The following is a 19,101-nucleotide window of genomic DNA, read 5'->3' on the forward strand; positions in this document are numbered from 1 at the left end:
CTGCCTGTGTTCAAAAAGCAGGATAGTACAGATAATAAAGAGGAGCCTAAAAACTGTGCTCAGCTGAGGTGTGATAAGCAGGGGTATTTTCAACCTGCATGTAGATGGAAAACAGGAGTTTTTACCCGTAATTTTCTTCAGGTACACACATAAGAGGAAGTCCTAAAGTGCACACTCGCCAAAGAAATCAGTCTTGAGCCAACACACCCTTGCACCAGAGAATAAATCATAGCACCCACCCATGAGCTATCACCTTCTTAATGCTCCAACACAGTCACTCTCTTGAGGGGCACTGCCTTTCCATTTCCCTGTGGATCTCCTGGGCATTTCATTCCTTGCAAGGCAGCAGGCAGAAGCAAGATGCATAAATTGAAATGCATGTTTCCCATATCATGTCACAAAGACCAAGAGGAAGAGCTGTACCACTTAGTTCTGCTCTACAATCAATACTTTTAAACTGGGATTTCATCTCAGAAATAGTAATGTAATAGTAATATAAATAGAGGTATAATTCTCTTCTCTGTCTATTACATGGGCAAACATCTTTATTTTATTCAAACTCTGAGGCAGAGGCATTAACCTGGAAAGAAACCACTTCCTAGTAATCAAGAGTTGGATAAATCCATATCTTGAACCCATATTTTTGTCTCATTGGTAGCTATGAGGTTAAGCAGAAATCCTGGTATTTATACACATTTCCCAAAGGATTTCAGAAGGAACTACTGTGTGGCTGGTTTTTTAAGTCCAGGCATCATGGTACAATTTAAAATCATGGTAAGGGAAGTTCTGAGACCTTGCTGTAAAGAGCAGGAACAAGCTGCTAACAAGTGGAGAGAAAAGAACAGAGGCAAAGATGTTCCTCTGAAACAGCATCTAAATGTATATGAAACAAAGGGGGAAAAACCTTCATCAGGAACCCTAATAAACTCACACTCTAATATCCTCCCTTTAAAAATTTTCTGCATTACAAATGGTATCTGGTGTAGCTGCACTACTAGCAATGTTTGAGTACACCACACTTTCTTTCACCTAATTAATTTATAATGTGAATATAATGCTCCCTTTAAAGCTAATTTGGGGGCTGCTACACCACGTGTATCTATACTTAACACCCTACAACTCTAAGGAGTGGTATTTAACAAAAGGTCAAAATCCATCTGCTATTTCAGTAAAACATTAAAAGAACATACAAAATAGACATGAATGTTAATAAGACATCAGACAATAAATCAGATTACAACTATATTGTTCATATTAAGCTCAGGATAAGTCTTTTTCTATGAGATTAATTGTAAAGGCCCAGCTTTTTGGTTTGGGCAAAATTCTGTAGAAGAGTAGATTATTACATGAAAAAAAACTGTGGATGGAGTTTACTGATATTGCTAATTGTGTTTCAAACACTGACTGTAAGAATAAACACTTTTTAGGGTACCAAAGAGAAAATAAAACAAAACACCCACATCCTTGTAAAGTGAACAATCCATGGATATATATGAACTGCACAGTTAAAGATAATTTATTTTTTATTTTTCCTACATATAATGTTGCTTTTGTTAGAATCTTATTTCCTACAAAGATTAAAAATAAAAATTAAGATAGATACAAAATTCTTCTCAGAGGATGATATTATATGGCTTCAATGAATACTGACTGTTTAATGTATTTCTGAATGGGGCAAAACAAATAGAGATCCAACTGTTTTCTGAATGGTACCTATTTCTTTTTAATTTTAAATTCTTTCCTCCTTTACTGAATATCTAAATTAAACCAAGAAAGGCTCTTGGAAGGCTGTTTTGTTTTTTGGGTTTTTTTGTTCATTTGGTTTTTTGTTTGGTTGTTTTTTTGGTTTTTTTTTTGTTTTGTTTTGTTTTGTTTTTGTTTTGTTTTGGTTTTTTTGTTGTTGTTATTGGTTTGGTTTGGTTGGTTGGTTGTGGTTTTTGGGGTTTTTTTTGTTGTTTTTGGTTTGTTGTTGTTTTGTTTTGTTTTCTTTTGTTTTAGTTTTTTGTTTGTTTTTATTTTGGTTTTTTTTTGTTTTTGTTGTCTTAACTTCTTTTTTTCATTTTATAACTGCTTATTGCAGTGTTAGGCAAAGAAAGAAAAATTCTTTATGTTTTATGTTATCAGGTTTTTTTTGTTTGTTAGTTTGTTTGTTTTTTGGGGGGTTGGTGTGTGCGTGTAAAATTAATGCATGATCTTTTTTCAGAGTTCTTTTTATAGGACATAATTCTGGAGACAGAAATACAGTAATTAATGCAAGGTTGTGTTATGATCAGTTATCTTAGAGAAGCTCAATTCTTAAAAAATATATCAAAGTACTCTTTTAGTTATGAGCAGGTAACTGCTTCACAACAAAGAGATTTGAATGATGTGCAATTTAAAGGGCAGTTATAATGGGTTTTTCATCTGCATTACAGACATATTCCAGTCCCTGAGATATAGATCAGATGCTTCTTTTTTCCATTTGTTAATTCTGCTTCTATACCTATTAAATAAAATCTCTCTTCTTCTCTGTCTTGTACAATACCAGCAACAGTTAAAAAATATCAGATTCAAAATTGCATTCAAAAATTATCAGATAGGTGAGGCAAAAGATATTTTATTTCACTGAGAAGGTGTCAAGCCAAGAGAAGGAATCCAAGTTCAGTCAGCCACACCTGGAATTCTGCCTCTTGTTGTTCTCCCTGTGTGCCAAAGCAACAGCAGGAGACACAGCTCTTGGCGTGCTTAGATTATCTGTCACAAATGCATTTTAATTTAGCAATGCTCCTGAATGTAGGATGGGCATGAGTCTTTGGCTGTAAGGGTGCTGTTTCTATTTACAGCAAGGAATTTTTAAATTAAAAGACTGAATGAACAGAGACATAAACCACTGTACCAAATACTACACATAAACCCCTCCTCTTTGAGATAAGAATATGCATGTCATAGGAATTACCCATCAAAATACATTGCTATTAAAACCTCCCTTAGCATATAATTATTTTCCTGGACTATGAGTGTTTTACAATTTGAGTGAGCGTTGCTATCAGCATTTTGCAGACAAGGACACCAAGTCACAGAGGTTGCCTTCCTATAAGCTCTGCACACATGATAAGCAATGGGTGGTTTAGAGGAGCAGGACTGACAGATTTGATTGCCTTGTATTTTGTAAATACTCGTGTATATAGCAATATCCTTTAAAATAATGCAAGTAGGGATATTAGTACCAGGGTATTAGCTAAGATATTTAAATATTCCAGTTCCAGCTCTGTTGCATCATTCTGTGTGGTGTGATTCTTGGGGATGCCCTGTATAAGGCCAAGAGTGGGATTTGAGCCAACTTCATCTTTATGGGTCCCTCCCAGCTCAGCTTATTCTGTGTTTCTGTGATTCTATCTGCAATTAGGAATACTTCATATTTTTCTTCCCAGTGATGCTGGAGTTTTTTGTTTCTCAGCATTGAGTTGTATTTGCCACTTGTCATTTGTTTAGCTTTGTCATGTCTTTGTCAGATCCTTCAGGTTTCACTCAGTTTCCTGTTAACAGCACACATTGCCTGTTACCAGCCTACAAAGTGATGGTAACAGACAATATTATTCCAGGCAGAAGAATTTTGATGATGATTTGCAGAAGAGAGAGAAAAAAAATGCCTCTGCCTTTCTAAATCCACAGCTAGAAACACTTCCTTCAGTAACCGCACATTTGGAACCCCTCAGCTGTTTCTATAAAGGAGATGTAGGTAAGTAATGCAGCATTTAATGTAGATATTACTTCTCTGCTAGCCTATAAAAAACCTTTAGTGTAGGCCTTGGGAAAATTAAAATAATCTGAGGAATAAAAAAGCATTATTCATGTTAAGTGTTTATCATATAAGGAATTCATTCATTTATTCATTACACATTCAATTGCTTGATAATAAATACAGAAATCTCTGTCTCTCTGTTTTCATTTTAGTATTCAAATTGCCTTAAACATATTTATAGATAAGATACAGAACCAAGGTTTTGGCCACATATGTTTTCAGAAAATATTCTGTAATGTTTGCAAATGCCTTGCTAAATTCAAATGCATATTACTGTTGTAGATTCCATCTCTCCCTAGTTTCAATTGACAACTCAATGTTTCCTTTACTTAGCCTTTGTTCAGTGTCATGACATGATTTTAACTAACTGCTGTGTTCAGTTTTAGAGGTTTCTGTTCCTTCAATGACAATATTATCTCTGAATTCTCAATGGCTCATGTTCCCCAGGCTAATTGTGTCTGCCCCATCCCTGGAAGTGTTCACTTGGACAGGGCTTGGAGAAACTTAGTCCAGTCAAAGGTGTCCCTACCCATGGCAGCAGAGTTGGAATAAACGATATTTGAAATCCCTTCCAATGAAAATTATTCTGTGATTCTGAAGCTCATAAAATAATTTATAATTTCAAGGAATGAAGATGCAAATAAAAATAATTACAAACAAATAAACAAAAAATGTAATGATTCTATTATCTATGTTTGAAAACAAAATACCAGAACGACTTTTGTCCTCCTTATATAAGAACTGCTAATATCTGCAATGGAAAGCAGAAGCACAACTAGATTATATCCAGACCTTCAAACAAATCTCTGCATTTAATCCTAATCAGTGAAAAGTTGTGTCTAAAAGCTTAGAGGGGCACGGTGCATAGAATCATAGAATTGTTTGAACTGGAAGGACCTAGAAGAATCTCATTCCAGCTCCCATGCCAAGGGAAAGTCACCTTCCACCTGGCTAAACTTGCTCAAAGCCCTGCCCAGCCTGCCCTTGAACATTTCCAAGGATGAAGAGTTCAAAACCCCCCGAGCAACCTGTTGAACATCCAGAATCGTTGTAGGAGAATAAAAACTTCAATTTCGGCCCGGTAAGTCCCACTCAGCCTGACTATTCATTATTAGTAGTTTTTAACAGCCACCTTCATCATACTCTTGTCTGACTCCTTTTCCCCAGGCTTTGGCTGCATCTGTTTCCAATAATTCACCTAAAAGCTTCCTCAGCCTAATGGGCATTTCTGTTCAGCTCTCACCTCACCACAGTGCTCCTCTCCTAATGCCATTATGTATCTGTCTTAAAACAGCTGCTCTCAAATTAACTTTCTCCCTCTTGTTGGGCTGCCTAATGTTTCAGATCTGTGCTCTGCAGGGCAGGACTGATAACACTGAGCTGCTGAAGCAGCCTGATTGATTTCCAGCTTTGGGTAAGTACATGCCAGCTTTCTTGGTGACCTGAAATGCACCCAGTGCCGTTAAAATTGGGAAATGGGTTATCCAGTGCATACTCCATCCTTTTTTTTTTTTTTTTTTTTTTTTCAGTTTTTCCCTGTAGATGTGTGCAAGAGACTCTTCTTGAATATCAGCTTGCTGTTTCATTACTGTGGTGCCCTTTCATTCTTTGCTGAAAAGCACTGGAAGCAAGAGCAGCTTAATTTCACGTAGTCTATGGTAAATAAGTTAAAAAAAAAAAAAAAAAAAGAAAACCCACCAAACAGCATCATATGTGCTCTAAAATGTTTTGTGTGATCAGAAATCTAAGGGAATTGAACTTTGAGCCAGTTAAATTTAGTTTCTCTTCTTCCTTTGGGTTCTCATGATCATGAAGCTTATTAACAAATCAGCTGGAAAAAGGAGGCAATGGCCTGCGCAGCTTTCAAGAACTAAAATTAAGAATGGTTGTGTTGAATAGTTTTGCATGGGAGAGATTTTCTTCTATGTGGAGTAATCAACAAGGATGCAAAGAACAACGTACAATAGAAAATTCAAGGTAAAACAGCTATTTTCAGACAAAGGAGGTAAAAATATAAAACCTTGTTAGCCAGCAAGGCAAACTCATTGCTACCTTGTCTGGTCCTGACTGGCACCCACTCAGACCTCTGTCATCAGTGCCCAAAGTTTATAAATTATGCCAGGATATATGAGCATGACAGTATATGTGTGTTTATCCACTCGTGAAAAAAAAAAAAATGTTAAGACCATCAGGAGATTGAAAATTAAGAACAAATTCAAATATCTCCTTCTACAGAAATATGAGGTATTTTTATAATACTATATTATATATTAATTTTCTAATGTTTGCAACATTCTATTTTCTAGTTGCAGATACGCATTTCCCCCTCCAGAATAAAATTAATTAAAGCAGTATGGTTTTTCACAAGGTTACAGAGTGGTTACAAGTTCTGATAGAGATTAAATTATTTTACATTTTATATAACCAAGGTGAAATCTAGAAAACAATGCAACCCTCTTCCTTCATTTCCCCAAACACATGGATGGAGAAGCTCATTCCATTCTTTCATGACAACATATCGTGAAACATAGAATTCTTCTGGGTTGAGTCACCTCCTTTAAATGATAACTTTCTGCTGGGATACACATGGACTTAAATGAAAGACTGACACAATCAATCTGAATAATTTGGTCTGGTGAAGCAGCTTTCAGTAACAATGACAATGCTGTCATCAACAAAGCCACCATTTATTATTGTAATCTGCAAATATACACATATGTGACTAAATTGGTATTATTGTATAGGGCAAAGTTTGTTGCCCAGAAAACTTTTTCAGCTCTTCTTCAGAACTCGCAGTGTTGCCTTCCAAATAGCCTAAATTTTACTTGTTAATGTCCCCCACCCAAGTGAATAAAGCTATTTTTCTCAGAACTAGCTCTCGCAGAGAAATTGCAATTTCTCTTCAAAAGTTAACAATTTTGCAACTTAAGGTTAAAGACAACTCAGGCAAAGCATTACACTTGCTGTTAGGAACTGCTTGCAATGTAGATAATGCTGCTAATATTTAACAAAAGCATATCATTACTTTCTCTGCTACCAGAAAAGTTTCATTTCATTTAAAGGTGTACATGAACAAAGTGAACAAAGTACTTCTGTTTAATCAAAACATGATAATTAACAGGAGTCCAAGTACCCTTATCTTGGGGAACAAGAATAGAAGGTAGCAATTTCACCACTCTTTCAAGTCTGTGCTTGTGTTGCTGGGTGGGAGGATCTGACAGCTACGAATTCACTTCTTGTCATTTCAGGGGAAGTAATTAGCGAGTTGGCTACATCTGCATGGTTATTAGCATGGATGGTGCCTTGGATTTAGTAAGGTGTAGATGGATGCTGGCTTCCATGAAAGAAAGGTTAATGGAAACATTTGTCCTGGGATGAAGAATTTTGGATTGAGCGTGATAAATCAGCCGCCTCTAGGAATCCATGGCACAGGTGTCTCTTTCAATTTCAAAAGTCATTTATGGAGTAATTTTGCTAATCACAATATTCAGGATATAGGTAAACAAGTTTTCCTTATTCTTGGGCTGCAAATCAGGTTCTTCTAAGTTCATGGCCCTAATGGTAATAACAATTACTGAATGGGGGTTGTGACACCCAGGGCAGAACCTCTGGGCTGAGGCTACAGAGTGAGTTTGGTGTTCACTCCATCTCGAGCCATATAATTCCCAGGACATTGGACACCCTCAGCTGCCACATAACATGACACTCCACTCCACTTTAGCCCCAGGAACCCAGGCTTTCTTCATTGTATTTTACATTTGGGACAATTATTCATCTCACTAAAATGAGATGCAGATGTTAGGGTGAGATAATCATGCTCTGTCACTTTGCATACTTACATTGCTAGTTAGAAACTACAATATGTATGTGACTTCACTGTGGATACCAGTTCTGGGTGAACATATAAACTCTCCTGCTTTTGATGTCATCATCCAGATGCAGATCTTGCTTACAGCCAAAATCAGTCAGGATCTAAAGGTTCAGACCTGAATTCCACAGCTCTAATGAGGGGCTCAACACAATGAAATTGTGCCAGTGAAACTCTACTACATGAGAGCAGAGAAAAACCTAAGAAAGAGATATTGCCCTAATTTTCCTTTTTGGATTAATATTAGGGTCTAACTGTAGGCCTGAAAGAAGGACTGAAGAGCTCAGCTCTGAGGATATTCTCTTCTGTCAGCAGAAGAGCCATTTAAGGTCTTTTTCTGCTTCAAACTAATAGATGGATCAGTCAGAGACTTGGTGGATCAAAACAGGGGGAAGAGAAAGTTTTCGATGGAGTCAAACCAAAACCACTCATTGCTGAATTGGAGGTCTTCTGCCCTGTACAAGGCTGGCATGAAGGAAAAAAAAAATCTCTTGTGTAGAACAGAAACAAAAAAGTTTAATAATGGTCGCTATTCCAGGCTGACTCTTTCTACATTCAGCATATAGCAGAATTATAAAATAATTTTAATAAAAATGTTTCATTATTATAATTATTCTTACTATTACTTTTATTATAAGAATATACCACAGAAATGCTTTTATATTGTCACATTCATAAGAAAAGGCTTTTGTCTTCCTTCCTCAGTTTTAATCTAACTAATCAGTGCTTTAGAAGAGCAACCATAAGGTCACACTTTTATACAGATTTTTGTTATTTTTCTTCTCTTTGTATTGAGCAGATACACAATTAATCTCAGTTTCCTGGAAGAAATAGAAAGGTAATATAACATACTTTGATCCTCCATTGACCCTTTATTCAGTGAAGAGAAGATGGCCAAGGCAGGAATATATTTTACTTCTAACACAAAGAAAGTCAATGGAGTATGAAAAATAATAAATATTAAGCATTAGCAGCTAAGGGGTATTGGTGGGTTTTTTTTGCATGTGAACATGAGGCAAGCATAGATCTCTCATGACAGCACACAGGGTAAACACTTTTCTGTCGTCTTCCAGCCATGGTAAACACTTGTTGAGCAGAGATGGTGGAGAAATAGAATCACAGAATCACAGCACCCCTCGTAGCTGTCTTCCAACTGGATTTAACTCTTCTGATCACCACTCACCACCTGCCAGGTTCTACTCTTAATAAACAGAGTAATTTATTTGTTTCTTTAATTTCTAAAACAATGGAGAAAGGGAAGTCATATCACCAGCCAGATTATCAATTAAGGTAATTTTGATTAGATAACTGCTCCAGCTGAGAATATAAAGATCCATGAAGGGTCAAAAGGCCATTTAAACTGTTTTCTCTATTTGGAGATGGACAATAGCCACAGGAATCCCACTCCATGGCACAGGTTATTTTCAGTGTTATTTTTGATAACAAGGATCAACTTGAGAAGGAATTTTGTCTGAGAATGAATACATCAGATGCTTGACTGAGTTTTCTCTCCTGTCCCAGAAATTAAATCATTTCTGTTCTCTTACATTCTCACTTATACTCCCATTTCCACATATTTGTTTCTATTGACTTTTTGAGCTTTAAGAACTAATTTTTTTACCAAAGTTATTAAACTCAGTAACCTGGTAGACAGCTATGCCATGTTGGGATGACTTAGTTTACTTTTGGAGTACTATTGAATCAGCTTGAAAAACTATACAGTGGATGCCAGAGAGCCAGTAGGACTGGGAAAAGGGCAAAGAGGAAGAGTGGGGTTTCCCCTTTTTCTTCACAAATAAGTTTTAAGATTTGGCTTATTTCATCTCACCAAACTAGACTGTTTCAGAGTCTTGAGTGTCTGTTCCTAGCAGGTGATAGCTCATACATCATTCCTTGTCCATGCTTTAGGGTGAAGAATAGCTCCAGGTATTAATAGCTACATAGAGACACTAATATCTATGTCTATTAATATATTACAATATTAATAGCTCTAGATAGAGAGCTCTACACTTTATCTCTACACTATTTCGTCCTCTGAGACCTCACAGCATGGTGAAGCAGGGGATTGTAGCTGTAGCTGCTGTCTGGCACTGCTGTGCCTGAAGTGAACCTGCCAGCAGAGCTGCTGTGTTCAGTTTCCTAAGGGCATGTGAGATGGACACAGGCCACTGCATTGCCAAGGCTAAAGAGCAAAACCAAAATCATCTTCAAAGTGTTCTGACCAAACATCCAGACATTGAAGAGGCGTTTGGTGACTTGAGAGGGGAGATGGTGACTGGAGGGTCAGCCCTCTGGGGTACCTACTCCCTAAAAAGACACTGACTGCATTTGCTTCTCTAATATTTTTTGTACCAGAGATGTTTCTAAAAGGAAGTTCGTAGATTAAACAGTGACTCCCGGGTGCTTGAAAATGTTAATCAAAAAAAGAACTGTCACCCGATGTAAACAGCCCTCAAAATAATTCCATGAGTTGTATTTGTAAGAAAACCTGAATGTTGGACATTAAGATTCTGACCGGGATTTTAGGAGTGATTCCCCTTGAGTACAGACAGAAAAATTCAAGTTGTTGATTTGATAATTTCTTGCATGAGGTCTGAAGACAATTTAGGACTGAATAGCTGTTTTATGAAAGCAAAGTTCAAAGAAAGCTTTAGATCATGTATCTGAGTAACACAACATGTTTAGTATATTGTGCAGACTATTCCCTTAATAAGAAAAATACTGAAGTTCTCAACAGAAAGAATCAAAATTCCTCATGATCTGAGACTTCATCTAAGACAAACAAATCTCAGACTGAAATGTTGAGATATTATCCAGTTATCATTAATGTGCACCTTGGAGGGAAAATACCACCTTTTAAAAAGAAATATCTCAAAGGGAAATGGGATTATCTTTTGGTTTTCAAGTCGAATTGTTTCCATCAGAGAGAGAAAAATCTGGTTAGATTTTCCAGTCTTCACTCTCTGTATTTTCAAACAATTTGTATTTCTTTTCACAGTAGAATGTAATAGTAACACTAAGCAGAAGGAGTGTTATTGCCTCCTTGAAATCTAAATTAATTGAGCAGTTTGGGCAGTTCTTCCATTCTTAACTTTTTAATGCTACTCCCTACTTTTCTATGCATGGCTTATTTTTTCTCTTACTATGGAAGAACCTACACTGCCAGACACATGACAACCCTTCTTTTGTCACCTTATCCAGACACTCGGAGGGGTACCACAGTGATTTATGAAGGTCCTTGCTCTGACAAGACACCACAATTCATCTTTAGGCATCTAGATTTAGAAACCTACAAAGTATGTACCTGTATGCAAGGCAGGTAGTTAAAAATCTCCTTACTCTGAAGTGTGAATGCTATCTACTTGCCCCTGTTGGAGTCTGGATGTTTGATACGCTCTGGGGAATATTTTCTGTATTTTATTCACTGCACTAGTAGGGCTGTGGTGATCCATAGATCCTGTGTCCACAGGGATATCAGCCACACACAGCCTGTGGAAGACCTACAGCCCTCTGGGTCAGGATCCTGAGCCAAAGCAGGACTGCAGGGCACAGAATCCTTCACAGAACGCTTTAGATTGGAAAAGAGCCCTCAGATCATTGATTCCAGCTGTTAACCCAGCACTGTCAAGCCCACCACTAACCCATGTCCCCAGTGCCACACCTACAGGGCTTTTAAATCCCTCAAGGGATGGGGACTGGTGGCTCCACCACTGCCTTGGCAGCCTGTGCCACTGCTTAATACCATTTCAGGGAAAAAAAATACTTTCTATCCAATGTAAACCTCCTCTTGAGAAAATTGAGGCCATTTCCTTTTGTCCTGTCCCTTGTTACCTGGGAGAAGAGCCCCAACCCCTCCTGGCTGCCCCATCCTGTCAGGGAGTTGTGCAGAGCCAGAAGGTCCCTCCTGAGCCTCCTTTTCTCCAGGCTGAGCCCCCACATCTCCCTTGGTCACTTCTCATCAGACTTGTGCTCCAGACCCTTCCCCATCTCTGTTCCCTTCTCTGGACACGGGCCAGAGGATCTCAAATGGCTCCCACAAACTGTGACAAAGGAAGTGAGGAAGCGAATTTCCACTTCTAAATCTCCCTGAATCTCACATAATTGGAACCAAGATAAATGATTCACGTGCAGACATTATAATTTGGATGTCTAAATGTGAGCCTTAGTCAGAGTAGCCATAATCTCTGCTTTTTTTGATGTACATAAGTCAAAATGCTTTACACCAAAAGTGGCTATTAATCTCTTAGTAATGCAAATAATACCAACAGACAGTAAAATGAAAAATAAAAACACTAGTTTATGAAAATTATTAAAATGGACACACCAGTATTCTTCTAAATTCTTCATTTCTTGTTTTGAACAATGATTAATATGGAAAACAAACACAGGCAATATTGCTACATCTACATAATCAATCTGAATACCCTTGGGAGACAGTCCTTGGAGACAAATTGATCATTTTATATGAATTTTTTATCCCATCTCAGATAAGCCTAATAAATATATGAAGAATGATGAATGAAAGAAGAAAAAAAAAGAAAAAAATAAAACAAACAATTTGAGGCTCAAATCCAGTTGTGACGTGCTAAGTCTAATCTAAATGTTTAATTTTCTATATAAAAAAGAGAATGAGAATTAATTTAGGGATGGTCTAAACATGCATTCATGTTTTATATAAGAGCAGAAATGTCCTAGAAACTTTTTGTACCCTAAATATAAATGTGAATGGAACTTTTGTGGCAAAATGCCTTTCTCCAGATCTAGTAGATGTGTCCCACCTTTGTCTTCTTTAATTTTTAATGAGTTTGTATTTCTCTTGTTTTATCCTTTTTCATTATTGTGCCTTCAAAACAGAAATAATCTTTATATCACCATCATTTTTTAGTACGCATTATATAAACTTAGACTATTCCCAGCTACATTTTATATTTTTTTCCGTCTGAAATTCACCCCCACGCTTCCAACATCTTATTAAAGATGAGTAAATGCATTTTGTTTGATGCATTGGTGAATGCACCACTTCGTTAGGAAACCTCATGGAAATTCATGTGCTTAATGCTAGAGTGCTTTCCATCCCGCACCCATTTCAATTAGAGTTTGACATTGACACAGCCTTAATGCCCTCAACTGCTCATTTGACACAATCTCATGCAGTGATATCTCACCAAAACAGAGAAGCTGCTCTCGCATCTCGTTTGCATTATGTATTCATTTTAAGATTAGTCACATGGTTAATGAGCATCTTGGAGCCTGTCCAGTTTTCTGCTCCGTGTCCTGCTTCCTTTCCTGACACTCCACTTGCATTAACTCTCTGTGATGTTGCCAAAGACTGTGCAGACTGTAAATTGATCTTAGCCATTTGTTCCAGAAAATTATCACATCCACTGCCATTTGGATTTTATGCCCATTGTTGACTACAATTAAATATTAAATGTGTGCTAAAATAATTTCATTTTCACAAAGTGCTAAGCTCTGATTTTTTTTTTTTTTGCTTCATAAAGTCTAATGCTAAATTTTCCCTTCCCTCCCCCTTTACTTACAAAAGTAATATGTTTCTGTCTCAAAATTTTGAACTGCAATGCTTGTAGCAAGCCTAAAATATGGCCATTATATCCATTTGATCTTGAACTGGCATTAAACTCAAAGTGACAGCATTAAAATTAGCAATTCAGGTAGCATTTAACTTTTTAATCACTGTTTGCTCTTTATTTTAAATGAATACTGACACATCTATTTCTGCATTTATGTGTATACACACTTATTTATATCTATACATGACGTCTGGAGTCTGAGTTTCTCAAAATCTTGTCAGTTTTTCCAAACTAAGACAATCAGGTGAAATAAAAGAAAGTTTCCTACATCTGAAGGGAACATTTATTGCACAAATTTATTTTGACACTTAATGTCTGTTCCACAATGTACAGGGAATTTATTCCAATAAACTCTTATGGTAATAAAAATGCTCTCTGTACTTGGAAAAGCAAACTAAAAATCAGCAAACATTAACAGGAAAAAAGAAAATTAAAATTTTTAAAACAGCAGCCTTTTCCTTTATAAAATAAATTTATAGCAGTCTTCTGTAAGAAAATCTTGCAGTTTTGTGACATCACAACATCCATTAAATTCTTCAAAAGTGTAGGTATTCCTTTCATAAAGCATAAATATAGAGAAAAAAATGTAAATAATTCTAAACCTATTTGCATGGCCTTTTCAAAATCAAAATTAACACATTTGAAGTATAGGTATGTATAACATACAAATCTATAAACATATGTATCTCGTAATGTAGAAACTGAAATAATTTTTTTAGAAAAAATTCTGCATCATCTCACAGTAGCAGCAGCAGCGTTCTGTGATCAAGATGCCCTGTAATATTTCAGAAATGTCAGTGGACAACAGAAGAAAAAGTTGCAAGTACAAAGCACCACTATATTCTTATTGTATATTTCTACTGTATTGATAGAGATATGAGTCATTGCAGAAAGGGAAAAATCTGATAAATTGGTAACATAATGGTGAAACACAATGAGAAGGAATGAGAGGGAAAATCCATGCTCCTGGGGACTCTCACAAAAAAAAAGTGAAAAATAACACTCTACCTCTTCAAAGTTGCAAGATTATTACTGCACAACATTTAGGATAAATCCCCAACTGTGTGTTCAGAGGGGAGCAGAATTGGGAAGGGGAAGAACATTTGGCAGCATATTAAAGTGAAAGGACTCTGCATTCTCTAGTCAGTATCATTAAGCAGTTTTCACCATAGCCTCATGTTGGATTAGATTTAAAATAAAAACAAAAAAACAAAACAAAACAAAAACACAAAAAACCAAACCAAACCAAACAGAAAAACTCACAAAAACAACAACAACCCCCCCCCCAAAAAGAACAAAAAAGCCCACCCAAAAATAATAAAAAAACAAAAACAAACAAAAAAACCCACCAAAAACAACAAAAAACCCCAAAAAACAAACAAACAAAAAAAACAAACAAAAAAATCCCAAACCCCAAACCAAACCAAAAGAAAACAAAACACAACAAAACCAACTTATCTCTCCTTAAAGTTCATTGTGTTATCAGTTTATAGATAAAGTATAAAATGCAAATAAAATAAGGAGGAAAAGAAAAACCTTCTAAGAACCTTCATAAACCAGCTGTCCATGTGTATGCTTCTATAAAGAGGAGGTCAGGACAAAAAATATGTTAATTATACAAAAAAAAAAAAAAAAAAAAAAAAAAGAAATTCAGAACAATTCTTAATATTGAAAAGATTTGATATTTCATGAAATAAAATACGAAACCAAATTAGCAGCCATTTATTTTTAAGTCAATGCAAAAAACTACTGTAGATTCCTGGTTTCAGGGTTTTTATGTGTTCCTAATTGACCATACAAGTTGGGTTTGTATTTTGTGACTGAATGTGGTTTGGCTCTGCTTTCCAATTAGGATATCAACCAGATTGTATCAGTGCTATGCTCATGTGTTTTGGGAACAGTTTATTGTCCCTTGTCTTTACCTAGACGACTAACTATTTCACAGGGAGCTACAGAAGTGAAAAACAGCCAAAATTATTATTCCACTTCCATGCCAGCGCTAAAAGTGGACAATGGAAAGTTAAAAATGACAAAGTGATTATCAATATTTTGGTAGCCCCAGAGACATCAACAACTTTCCCTTAAAACTGAAAGTTATAGACTTCTGGGATCTCAGGGACAATGACGTTGTTTACAGTGGCCCCTCTATTTCACTATCCCCACGTTCATCTTTTTGTTTTAGGAGAATTAATTAGAAAAAGCACCATCAATTATTAGGAGGTACAGCATCAAATCTGTCAGCACTACCTCTTTAAATCTTGGCTAAATTTGCACAGTTAAGCATCATGGTCACTGCCAGCACAGTTTCACACCATAGGAAACAAAGAGAGTGTAATAGATAGGGCAAGAACATCAGAAAAAAATTAGGTGGGTGTTTATTAGATTCTTATGTGCATGTCAAGAAAATGAGACAATCCACCTTATCTTAATGTCCTGCTAGAGAACTGCAGTCTCAATACGTTGGTTAACACTGGGGATCTGTGATTATAATTTAAACTCACTATAGACCTTTTCTTCTGGACTATATCACCCATTCAGTGCCTTCCATAGAAAACTCTGTTCCTACTTCCAAAGAGGTACACACAAGGAAAAAAAAAAAAAAAAAAGTGACGTCAATGTGCCCATAAAAGTTCAGGACATCCCATAGGTTCCACAAACAAGATAAAAAATGCTGAGGAATGGATGTGGCCTGAAATCTAAGTCACAAGGGAAAAGCAATAAATTGGTATCCAGAGAGATCAGGGGCCTCAGAGAGAAAAGAAAAACTGTGTTTAATCTGTGTTTAATTTTCTGCTTTGTCACTCAGCCAGCTTGAATGTAGATTTTATAAGTGGCCTGTTTTGTAATTTCTGCATCATTTGCTGCTGGGCTACAGTGAGAAACAAAACTCTGACTAGAGAAATCTCTGCTCTAAAGTTAAATGATAACTTGCCCATGACACAAAGGATCTGTATCTATTGCCTCATGACTTTTGAGGAATAGCCTTTTCTCTGGTACCTTCTGAAATCAGCAGTGGGCTGTCAATTGCAAATTATGTGTTTGTAATTACAGGTGTGGCAGTAAGTGATTCTTTCAATTTGTTTTTTGTTTGTTTTTTTTTTATTTCATGTTCAATTTTAAGAGGTCTTATCACAGATTTATCACAGATTTATCACAGATTTAAGAAGAAATATGCATATTTAGCCCAAGATTATTCTGTTTAGTATGGGTTTGGGAGCCCAGAGAGTAATAAGACTTTTTCAGGATGTTCTCATCATGTTCTGAGAAAGAGAAGTGCTGAAGAGAAAACCTCCTACTTCCAGTTCTATGTCTAGCCAGCTGGGTGAGATGGTATTCTGTAATTCCCTGTTCACTTTTGCCCTCTCTCCTCTGCTCTAGTGTTGGTTTTACTGAGCAGAAACACTTTCTCACTCAATCACTTCATCCTGATCAGGTCCTCTAGGCATTCCTGCAGTAAGTACTTAGAATGCATCATAAGCTTTCCTTCTCTCTGTGATTATCTATTATTCATATCGTGGTGGTGTCTAGAGACCAATAAGTTGAGATTATCATGCGATACAATATAGGGATAAATACTGATGGCAGGTGGGTAGCTAATAATAAAGATGGATGTATGTACATAACTTAATGGTGTCAATAACTAATAATGTTCCTCTTTTCCAATTGGATTTAATGATTTTTTTTTTTTCTGAGAACAGAAAATTAATTTGCAGCAATTTCACAATAGTTTTGCCTTCTTTAGAGCTGACATATCCCATTGCTGTTCTGCAAATTTTTTTAACAGTTGTAAAATTACCAGTGACATGAAGAGTTTATATATATTTTCATTATTAAAATTATGACCATTTACCAAGAGTGAAAATCCAGGAAATGTGGAATAACATAGAAATAACAAATAAAAATAAAAGCTGTCATTGTCTGCTCTCTATAGCAATACAGTATTTTTATAGAAGTTAAAGGCAAGTTTGAAATATTTGAAAATTTCAAAGAAAATTTTGAAAAAATTGATTGAGAGGAATTGATTTTTTTTTCCCTCAAAGAAGTTTCTCCACTTACGGGCACAAATTCTTTTTCTTGTTATAATTAAATACTGCACATGGATAGTGTGTATACATGCAAGTATAAGTAAAACTAAGTAATAAAAGCACTCTTAAATGAATAAACATAAAATTCTAAGAGTCACTCAGCATTTAAATTTTATTTCAGATAAAGACTTGTACTGTAAGAAAGTGTACATATGTGTGAATTTCTGTTATTACCAAAGTTTATCAAGTAGGTAAACCCGACAAAATTAGCAGGAGTGTGTAAAACCAGAGCATGAGTCTTAAATTGAGTAGTCTTTTGATGTTCCTAGAGAAGGTCAGCTAAGACTTTAATATGGGAAATAGCACTAAAATAATAGGACTTAAAAAAAAACAGACAAGCAAACCCCACTCCAGATTGGAGTTTTCACATTCTTTAGTAATTTTGTTTCATATTCTGCAGTTATAAATGCACGACATTAATAGTTATGGTGCATGAATGCAGAATCCTGATTTTTTTGTATAAATGAAAAGAGATTTTTGTATCAAGAACATCAGGAACAAGTATCTATGGAATGACCATAACACAACTCAATTATCATCACAAAATTAAGGTGTAATCAAAATTTTGAAAATCTTGCCTCTACCTAAGGGCCTTTTAGAAGCAGATTCTCACTGTCTCACAGTCTCATACAGGCAGAGAAACTGAAAGGGATGAAGGGGAGAAAAATCTGTACTCACCTATAGTTGGGTCATGGTAGTCAGGGAACCGATGGCTGATGAACTGCATTGTCATTGCTGTAGAGGAAAAAGAGAGAGGGAAGAAAAAAAAGTTATATCACCACCATTAAATAGAAACAGGCAGAATAACACAGGCATAACTCGCTCATGCAAGTATCAGCTCAGATTGTGAGTGCAAAGTTTGTTTTATGTCTACTGTGAAATGCATTGACTCTACATTGATAGCTCAGAACTGATAAATGAAGAAAAATATTAAACCTCTTTACTTTTCTTCATTTCTTAATTTTTAAATTTCATTGTATCAACTCTCATGTTAAAATCTTATATATTTTTAACACTTGGTAAATACTGTTAATTTGATATTGCATACAGCTGAAAATTGCCAAGACAAAAGCATAAAACATGATTTACAAGACTGATTGATAAAAGTTTTCACAGTGCTACAAAATGCCACTAACTGGAGTGCCTAATCTGATTCCTAGTGTATTTAAAGATACCTGATTTATTGAACTTTGTGCAACAGATGGAGGCTTCTCTTAACCACCCAGAGAAGCTTTCTTCTCATGAGACTGTTTTATGATTGAATATTAAGTGCTTTCAGAAATTTTAGGAAAGTTACATGAGACTTCAGGAAAACTGCTTTCTGCCAATTGGAATAGGTGGCAAGCTGAAAGTGAAATTCTAATTTACGTAGAAAGACATAAACTTTCATATCCTGTCCAACATGACATCTGAAGTTCATTGGCCTTGAAAAAACATGAAATAAACTTGGGTCTTCAGTGACTTCAGCAATTAGAAGAACATGGGAAGTTACATTTACTTTGTTGTTTTTTTTCCTCATAAGTTTGAATTTCAAATAATTTGTAAAGCAAATGTCTCTCCCAAACAATGACAGTTGTAAATAAAAGCCTCTCAAAAGTTAAATATGTGAAATAAGTAGAAGGAAAAAAGAAAAAGAAAAAGGTAAAACAGAATCTTTTAAATAGCTTTGATCTTTAAAGCATTTTCTTTCAATTTTATTTTTCTGGTATTAAACTTCATCTACTATATAGATATATATTAAAAAAAAAAACCAACAAAACAAACAAACAAACAAAC

The 19,101-nt window shown here is 35.8% G+C and overlaps 1 protein-coding gene across 1 annotated transcript in view; it reads right to left on the reverse strand.

The window, feature by feature from the left end:
- Nucleotides 1-19,101, reverse strand: part of RIT2 (Ras like without CAAX 2) — a 176,925-nt gene that overhangs the window by 106,675 nt on the left and 51,149 nt on the right. Inside the window, exon 2 of the mRNA XM_014894850.2 lies at nucleotides 18,004-18,060. Within this exon, the coding sequence (XP_014750336.1) occupies nucleotides 18,004-18,060 (57 nt within the window). The remainder of the gene's footprint in view (nucleotides 1-18,003; nucleotides 18,061-19,101) is intronic.

Source organism: Sturnus vulgaris, chromosome Z (genome assembly GCF_052056855.1).
Source record: "Sturnus vulgaris isolate bStuVul1 chromosome Z, bStuVul1.hap1, whole genome shotgun sequence".
Lineage (NCBI taxonomy): Eukaryota > Metazoa > Chordata > Aves > Passeriformes > Sturnidae > Sturnus > Sturnus vulgaris.